This window comes from Lycium barbarum, chromosome 1 (genome assembly GCF_019175385.1).
Source record: "Lycium barbarum isolate Lr01 chromosome 1, ASM1917538v2, whole genome shotgun sequence".
NCBI lineage: Eukaryota > Viridiplantae > Streptophyta > Magnoliopsida > Solanales > Solanaceae > Lycium > Lycium barbarum.
In genome coordinates this window covers 158,866,939-158,876,630 of record NC_083337.1, presented here as the reverse complement: position 1 = coordinate 158,876,630, position 9,692 = coordinate 158,866,939, and the positions used below count along the sequence as shown (strand labels likewise).

The window sequence follows — 9,692 nt, the reverse complement described above, 5'->3', positions numbered from 1 at the left end:
TTCCTAACGAACTCATTTGTACTAAGTTTAAAAAAAAAAAAATTGTTATTCTATTTTACTGGGGCTGAAACAGAGGTCGTTCAATGGCAGACTCGGTGACAGCTCCAGCGAGTTACGGGACTCAAGCCGATGCTTTGCTTAGGAAGAATTTGACGTATCAGGTACATTTTTTCCTAAGCTCTCGTTATGCGTAGGGTTTGGAGAAGGGCCGTACCACAAGAGTCTATCATACGCAACCTTATCCTGCATTTTTGTAGGACGTTATTTTCACGCTCGAACTCGTGATCTCGGTTCGAATAACAATTTCATTTTTTCCCTTTCTAGTTGCAAGTCTTGCACTCTATTATAGAAACAATTTTTCTTTTTCTTTTGGCTTTGTATGTGCAAGGTTTGCTCTCTGTGATACAAAAATTAATGGCTTACCCGTGCGTGAAATGTTTCTTAATAGTGTGGGGTACGGGGTGTGACCTGAAATTTAAGGCAGTGGGTGGAGTAATACTGAAATATTATAAACTCCTTTTAAAGCTCGATAAGAACTCAACACAATCATTATACATCCTTAGAAAATGTCTAACACAATTAATACCACTATTTTTGGTATTGGATCTTCCAAATCATTCCTCTCTTTGTAGGAGATCAGGATCTTTTTTTAAAATCCTTCACGAAAAACAGTCATTCTCTTCATAAAAATAGGAGGTAGAACCAATAAGGATTTTTTTTTTCAATTCATCCATGGCCTCATTTAAGAATTGTTTTTGATGAATCAATAGAAAAGGAGTTGATTTTTTTTTTCTTTTTCTTTCTTATTTATTTTTGTTATTTGAGAGAAGGTGCTCGAGATGCCCCATGTTAAAAAGATTAAAGAACCTGATAATCCAGCTTTGACAATAGGTGAAGTAACTCGGGATAAACAATGTGGAACATGTAATACTGTCAGGAAGGGGAGACTGGATCTGAATGTATACTAGAGATTGATCATTGACGAAAACGAAACAATGGTTTGGAATTACGTCGTTCTATTTGTACGTTCTGTTGAGGATGATACTAGCCAGAGACGGAGCTCCTTAGGAGTCGATGTTTGTGGGTTCGGAGTTCTAATTCTTTAAAGTTACTGGATTCTTAATTAATAATTTGTACATATTTAACAAAACTTTTAATACAAATATATAGTTCGGACAAAAGCTACTGGGTGCGGCCAAACCCACACCCTTCTGGGCTGGCTCTGCTCCTGATACTAGTAGCCACCTTGGTCAAGTGAACGTGATGGCTTCGCTAAAAATATAATTTTAACTTTCTATAGTAAATCTGATGGATTTATGGCAATCTAACGAAGCTACTAATCTCAAGTCATGAATGTCACTTAACTATCACTCCTTTTAACCAAAGTCACTTAACTATTACTTTTTTTTTTTTACCAAAATCACTTAACTATATTTTCTAACACAAAAGTCACACCTACTGAAAATTTCAACTTTCGATGGGTAATATTTTTATGTTCTTTTTTATTTTTTATCTAATAGATACAAACTCAATTAAAAAGAATTGACCTGGTTCAAAACTTATATGGAGCTATTAAAATACCAAAAGAGTGAATAAATTTGAAAAAAAAAAGAATTATCACAAGATTATTGCTATCGATGCAAATAGTAATAACTATTACTCCGTATAATTCAATTTCCTACTATCCAACAATATGTAACACTTTTCAGTATATATTGGAAAAAATGGCCAATAAAATTCACATGTTTTTGGCTTGAGAGCCCCTGGAGAGAAGGATTGCCTATTTGGTGAAGGATTAGTTTTGTTTCGTTAATATTTTAATATTTGCATCAGTTTTGCACCGGATCGATTCTTTTTAATTGAGTTTGTATCAATTATTAAAAACAAAAGAATGACCCATCGGAAGTTGAATCCTTTAGTAGGACCGTGACTTTTGTGTTAGAAAATATAGTTTAGTGACTTTAGTGGAAAAAAAAATGATAGTTATATGACTTTTGTGTTAGAAAACATAATTAAATGACTTTGATGAAAAAAAATGTTAGCTATGTGACTTTTCAATTAGAAAATATAATTAAGTGACTTTGGTGAAAAAAAGTGATAGTTAAGTGACCATTCATGAAATTTATCGTTATTAAAATCAGTATCATATTTTCCTTCCAGACTGAATGGTATTCTGATTGGTTTGTTTTCAATTTGTTACAGAAACGAAATGCCAAGGCAAATTGTCGCCTTATCTCGGTCCCTATTTTTCTCCTTCTTTTCTTAAGGACCATTGAAATTCTTACTGGCGCGATGATGCAAAAACAATCTAAATGCGGCTGCAAATGTATTGACACTAATGGTACCGGAAAATGTGAAGATAAATGTGGTCTGGAATACTCATCTCCGGCACAAGCAGACCTTTGTGAAGTTAAAGATCCATACGAATGGCAACCCATTTTACAGATACCAGATCCTGAATATAGTGCTGTACGAACTGATTATATTACATATGCAGACTTGCCTAATGAGTCGTGCAAAATGTCTAAATCTTGTCCAGCTATTGTACTTCTGACTGGAACTGATCAGACTCTTGGAAAAAGTATGCTTTATCTTCTGTGATTCTACATACCATATGCAAATAAGACTAGTTTTCTAAAGAAGGCTTCTAATGTATTTCCAATTGATATGGAACTCCATAGGTATCAGTGAGAACTTGCTCAGAAATGAATCACATCTAGATGATAGTGATGATGTCGAGTACTCCAGCTTAATCACTGTGAGTCCCCCCCCCCCCCCCCCCCCCTCCCTTTTTTTTTTTTTTTGTGCTTTCCTTGAGATTCACTGCTATATATCATGGACCCTGTTTGATAGTGAACTACCTATGAAATCTTTCAGGGTTCAACGGTTAAACCTGAGCATACAAATTTTCTTGACCCTGCTTACTTTCAGACGTTGTATACTGTTCAATCTCAGTGTCCTCCGAACTTCAAGTATAGAGTGCCGGTTGAAAATTTCAGTGAAATTGGTACAATTTGTGCTCGTTACTTCTATCTGGCAACACCCTAATCTAGTTTATGTTAGATTTTTTAGCACGAGACACAAGCTGGCAAAAAGTTTGAAAACGGAAGTTGGTTTAATTTATAAGTGGCTCTGAGTTTTCCTAATGTTCTACTGCAGATATAAAATGTCGTGAAGGCTTACCCTTATGGCGTAATAATCCTTCTGAGATCAATGAAGAGCTGTATAAAGGTTACAAGAAGGGGAATCCGGCGAAAAAGATAAACGAGATAGTAGCAGGTTGTCTGCTTTGCATAACATGCTATTTTAGTATCATGTAAATATCAATCTTTTTCTTAACAAGTTGTATGATCTCCTTATTTTTGCAGCATATGATTTATTAAATACAGATCGAAGTAGGTTCAATGTGAGTATTTGGTATAACGGTACCGATAGGGATTCTCAACCAAGTCCAACATATACACGGGTGCCTACTATGGTGAACCTGGTAAATCATTTACTCTTTGCCACCTTCTCCTACATGTTGTTCCTCTCCTTATCAACAATTGTCAAATTTGTATCCACATGATCGGATTAATCATTAGTGTGCTTTCCCAGAGGAAACGAACTCCTTTTTTTTTTCTCATACTTCATGACTGCGTTCACTAGATATAGAAATATCGGGATGGTTTCAAAATGTATTGGAGAATCTTATAAATTTTATCTTATTCTTTCAAGGCTTAGAAATATTAGTTTGATTTTCTTCCTCGCTTAAAATGGTAAGTTTAGGGAAGAATAGTTTGTTACCACATTGATGAGTATTAACCAAGGAAATGAAATGATTTTTATAGTTAAAGAAACTATGTGTTTGTACAGGTATCGAATGCCTTCCTTCAATATTTGCTTGGACCAGATACTAATATTGTGTTTGGATCTGTCAAAGAAATGCCCAAGCACGGAAGTATGAAGATCCCGGAGGTCGGTCCGATGGGACCGGTAATGTTTTCATGGGTGATTCTACAGCTTTTTCCAGTGAGTAAATTAACAAGTACTGATTTTACGTACAGCAGTGTAATTAGTTTTATTAATACCATTTGTTCTGATTAACTCTGATATCTGTTCTCTAAACAACTATAGTAGAATATCTAAAGTTGCCTCTTTTAGTACTGTGGACCTCTTCTCATGAGGATAAGTACTTCATCATATTCAATCATACCCGGTGAATTTAAGTTGTTCTGCTGACTAGCGGTTTGTTTCTGATTTCGAGAACAAGGAAAAAAGTAATTTATTTTTCTGAAGAGCTACAAAAGTTTGATTCTTTAAGGCAACCTAAACTTTACAATGTAAACTCCATGAAATATGTATAGGAATCAATCAAAATTAAACTGGCCTTGACTTCAACTTCTTTTCATAGTGTCACTATCTCCTATTATCAACCTTTAAGGTTTTCCAAAAATGTGGGAGATGTTGTATTTTTCTTGTAAGAATTATCTTTCCTCTTTAAGTTTCATTTTGTCATTCATATGAAATAAACATTAAAAATAAGAATAATAAAACAGTAATAAACAGTAGATATGAATCAATAACTTTAAAAGGATAATGGGTTCAATACTAAAAACATACGATTGAACCCATAGAATTTAAATCCTTAATCCGCCTCCGCATGACGGTATAAGTTTCATTTGTCATATTGTTATCCTGCCTTTTTAAGTGTCTCATGTTCATTCTCTGGTTAACTATTTACAGGTTGTTTTTGTAGCTCTGGTTTATGAAAAGCAACAGAGGCTACGAATCATGATGAAAATGCACGGACTTAAGGACGGCCCCTATTGGACTATTACTTATGCTTATTTTCTTGTCATATCATCTCTCTACATGCTAGGCTTTGTGGGGTTTGGCTCGGTCTTAAGTAATGCTGCAGCTTATTAAATTGATTCCTTCACGAAATTCATATTTAGTGGCTTGGTAATTTATCTTTTTTCTTCTCCGCCATTTGCAGATTTAAAGTTCTTTCGTTATAATGCTTACAGCATCCAGTTCGTGTTCTACTTCGCCTACATAAACTTGCAAATTGCATTTGCTTTTCTGCTGGCTGGATTTTTCTCAGATGTCAAGACAGCCACAGGTCTGATATCTTTACTAGATGTCGCTATTGCAAGACGGGTTTTCATGTTAAAAATATATATATCATGAGAAGGATGAATCTGCCTTTTCCCCCTTGTTTTTTAGTCAATAACATGTGATATTAAACTAATTCATCCACTTCCGTATCAGTCATGGGCTACATGTTGGTGTTTGCAAGTGGTCTCTTAGGAGCATTCTTTTTCTCAAGCTTTATTACGGATACATCAATATCAGGTAAATTGAGGAAATTTAAGGATACAAGCATAACACTTTCGTGATCTAGCTGTAACATTGCATCGCTGTTCTCCCACCTGCATCATACTAGTCGTCCTCCATATTGAAGATCACTTATTTTCTTGAACCATTTTATTTGTGTGGATTTACAGTTTATTAGGAAGTTTGGCATTATAAAATTAACATGATGGAGGTTTTACAGTTGGTTGGTGAGACTCTTTAAAAAAGCTTCCAATATGATTTAATTTATACAACATTTGATTTTTCACCTTTTTTGAAGTTTACACCCATAAAGTTGCTATTTAGTATTTGGCTCTTTCTAATACGAAATCTCTTTTCATGGATTTTTGATATGTGATATTGCAGAAGGGTGGGTTATATTGTTGGAGCTATATCCTGGATTTTCTCTTTATCGTGGATTGTTCGAGTTTGGGGAATATTCTAGCACTGGCAGTTATACGGGTGAAAAAGGTGGCATGACATGGAAAAATTTGAATGATCCTGGTAATGGGATGAAAGAGACTATAATTATTATGTTTCTGGAATGGGCAGTGGTTCTCCTTGTTGCTTTTTACTTGGACCAGATCAATTCATCTGGGAAAAGTCCCCTATTTTTCTTGCGCAACTCCCGGAAGAAGCAGACAGTATCCACTATGAACTTATTAGAAAAGAAGGAATCTGGGCTTTGTCTTGAAATGGACAAAGAAGATGTTGCCCAAGAGGTAAGTTTACTTGATACTCTTTCCTTTGATAAAACATTAGGAAGTTTACTATTCTCTTTAACATCACGATAGGAAGGAAAATTGGTAGTAAAGAGACTTACACAAACCATTACAACAACAACAACCCAGTGTGATCCCACAAGTGGGGTCTGGGGAGGATAGACTGTACGCGGATAGACTGTACGCAGACCTACACAAACCATTGAAACAATATAATTGTGGACATCAGAGCAAAACTGACTGATTTATACCTCCTACGAATATAAGTAGTTACTAGGACGCAAGTATTGAATCTCATAATGAAAAAATATCAGCAATCTCTTATATAGCTCTGTTACGTTTTTTTATGTTTATTGTTTCACAATTCAACATTTCCTCCCATTAATTTCACAGAGGGAAAGGGTTGAACAGATGCTAGCAGGGTCGACAGCAGGTTATCCCATCGTGGTTGACAACCTGAAAAAGGTTTATCCAGGGCAAGATGGAAACCCCGATAAATATGCAGTGAGAGGACTGTCACTTGCTGTGCCTGAAGGGGAATGCTTGGGTATGCTTGGCCCCAACGGTGCTGGCAAAACATCATTTATTAGTATGGTCAGTACTCTGTGATCTAATTTGCCAGATATGTTATCCAACATTAACTAGTTTTTGTTTGTTTTCCATTTCTTAGTAACAAAGTTTTGCTAACAGATGATTGGGCTCACAATGCCAAGCTCCGGTGCTGCATTTGTTGACGGTCTGAATATAAATACAGAGATGGACAAAGTATACACCATCATGGGTGTATGTCCTCAGCATGAGTATGAATCGATCGATGCACTACAAAGTCAAGTTGACATAGAGTTAAATACAGTACTAATTAATCTTCTACCTCTTTGGAAATCATCTATAGCTTGCTTTGGGATACATTAACAGGAAGGGAGCACCTACTTTTCTATGGAAGGCTTAAAAATCTTAAAGGAGAGGTTTTACATCAAGTAAGTGATGGTCCCATTCTAAATTGATAGAGGGCTGATAAACAGATCTTAACATCCGAAAGTTGTCAATAACTACAGGCAGTTGAAGACTCTCTTAAGAGTCTCAACTTGTTTAACGGGGGCGTTGCTGACAAGCAAGCTGGAAGATACAGTGGTGGAATGAAGAGAAGGTTAAGTGTTGCTATTTCACTTATTGGAAATCCCAAGGTACGTTTGTCCTGTCGTATTTCCTGGAGTGAAAAATACATTTACAGATATCTTCATGTTCCTCCTCCTTAATTGAGAAATTGTGTATATGCAAAATTTACCAGGTTGTCTACCTGGATGAGCCGAGTACTGGACTTGATCCAGCTTCAAGAAATACCTTGTGGACTGTTGTGAAGAATGCACGGAAAGGCAGAGCAATAATTCTCACTAGTAAAAGATCAACTTTCCATCTCTAGTTTACTTGTTATCTGTTTTGACATGATATTTTTATTTGCATCTCATCTGGAAAGTAATTATAGTGGAATATGATGCATTCTACGTCAATCACATTTCAGCAAAAATCCCACATGTATTGGTTTTTGAGTTTTTGCCTAATTCCTCTTTCATGAAAATGATATATGATTACTGATAAAGATAATAATTTCAGCCCATTCAATGGAAGAAGCGGATTATTTATGTGATCGCTTAGGAATTTTCGTTGATGGAAGTTTGCAGTGCATAGGAAATTCTACAGAGGTAATTTCAAGCTTTTACAAAATATAGAAATGCTCTATAGTTCAATTAGAAGTAGTGCGGTGGTGCCAATTGGAATTATAATTGACAATGTAAAAATGTTGGACTTACCTAGTTTTTTTTTATGTTTTTCTCATAATTTTCAAACTTTATTATCAACAGTTGAAGGCAAGATATGGAGGGTCTTATGTATTTGCGGTAACTACGTCATCTGACAATGAGGTGGAAATGGAGAACATGGTGCGACGCCTATGCCCAAACGCCAATAGAGTATACCATTTATCAGGGACACAGAAGTTTGAGTTGCCAAAGCATGAAGTGAAAATCGCAGATGTATTTCAACTAGTTGAGGAGGCAAAGAGTAGATTTACAGTTCATGCTTGGGGTATGGCTGATACAACTTTAGAGGATGTCTTTATCAAGGTTGCTCGAACCGCTCAGTCTTTCAATGAAGTATGATCATATGGCAGCTACACAAATTAGAAAAGGAAAAAAGGAAAGAAAGGGATTCCATTTGGTGATATCCTGTTATAAGTGTCTGATGTATTTTTTGCCTTAGGAAATGGAGTAATTAGGTTCATGTAGATGCATCAAGTACAGGGTATCTGTGACGTTTATTTGTATTGTAAATGTGTACAAGGATGTCAACATCGGTTGTGGGTACTATTATATCCACGTGATGTGCATCTCCAGTTTTTTGATCGTGGAATAGAAAGAGTTTTTTGTATCAACAAAGTGTTAATTAGTCAACTTGTTTAATTTTAAGCTCACTGATCACTCCGAACTACTGATGAAAGATGAATGATATATACTAATTTGTAGCGTCAAGTTGGATCCAGTAGTGTTAAGTGGGAACAAATAGTGTTAGTAATAAAGAAGAAGAATAAAAAAGTTATAAGAAAAATAAGATTAAGTATACCCCCGCCTGATCAAAAAGAGTGTTCACTTAACTATTTGTACATCCTTTAAGAAAATACTAACTCCTAATTTTTTTTTTACGTAATTTGACTAAACTGTCCCTAATTAAATAGGTTTTGGAATTTGCTCACACAACACTTAATAGGGGCAAATCTAAAAAAATAACGAAAAATATTTCTTGATTTGATAAGTGGACACACTTTTGACCCAAGAAAACAAGGCTAAATGGACACTCTTTATTATCCGGAGAGTATTAAGTAGCGTTAATTATGTAGGATTAATTATCATTAGCATATTAATGTTGGAATTAATGCATTCACAAGGATACTATCTTTGACTTTTATGTTTTCTAGGAGTTCTTTATTGTTTCAAGAATATCATTTAATATTTCAATATTATCTCTTAGTTTTTCAAGAAATCTTTTAAAAGTTTATGATACATGTATCTAGTGAATTGTGATACATGTATCTAGTTATTTGTGCAAGACTTTTGAATTGGTTTTTTGAGTAGTATAAATAGAGATGTAACTGATGATTGTAATCATCTCAAGTGGCCTTAAGTAGCCTAATACAACTTGAGCATTCTCTAAGAAAAATATTTTCTTCCTATTCTTTCCTACAAATTGATGTCAAGAGTAGTTTTCGTTCTTAATCTGGGGTTAGGTGAAGAAGAAAAAATTATGGCATCTAAAACAAATGATGGTGCTGATTCTTCGGTTGTTCTTACTCCATTTTTTGATGGAAATGACTTTGAATACTGGAAGATAAGAATGAGAACTTATCTGAAGGTTTGTGGACTATTGTTGCAAATGGCTATGAAGAGCCAGAAGTAGATGGTGAACTTTCAATAGCAGAGATGAAAATTTTTGAGGCTAAGCGTCGTCAAGATGCAAAGGCTTTGAGCAAAATTCAAATGGGAGTCTCAAGAGCATTTTTTGCAAAAATTGCTACTTGTGAGACTGCAAAGCAAGCTTGGGAGTCTCTGGAAGCTGAGGTGTATGGTGATGAAAAGGTACGCA

At 35.2% G+C, this 9,692-nt stretch overlaps 1 protein-coding gene across 1 annotated transcript; it reads left to right on the top strand.

Annotated features, from left to right (window-relative positions):
* Window positions 1-3: 3 nt before the first annotated feature.
* LOC132600756 (ABC transporter A family member 7-like) lies at window positions 4-8,491 on the top strand. Its single transcript, XM_060314127.1, has 18 exons — window positions 4-161; window positions 2,203-2,581; window positions 2,682-2,758; window positions 2,878-3,007; window positions 3,160-3,279; window positions 3,369-3,487; window positions 3,856-4,011; window positions 4,726-4,888; window positions 4,979-5,104; window positions 5,254-5,337; window positions 5,704-6,059; window positions 6,453-6,653; window positions 6,750-6,859; window positions 6,952-7,036; window positions 7,115-7,243; window positions 7,348-7,453; window positions 7,671-7,759; window positions 7,919-8,491. Exons 1-18 carry the CDS (start codon window positions 84-86, stop codon window positions 8,213-8,215), a joined length of 2,805 nt encoding a protein of 934 aa, XP_060170110.1. The 5' UTR covers window positions 4-83; the 3' UTR covers window positions 8,216-8,491.
* The last annotated feature ends 1,201 nt before the right edge of the window (window positions 8,492-9,692 follow it).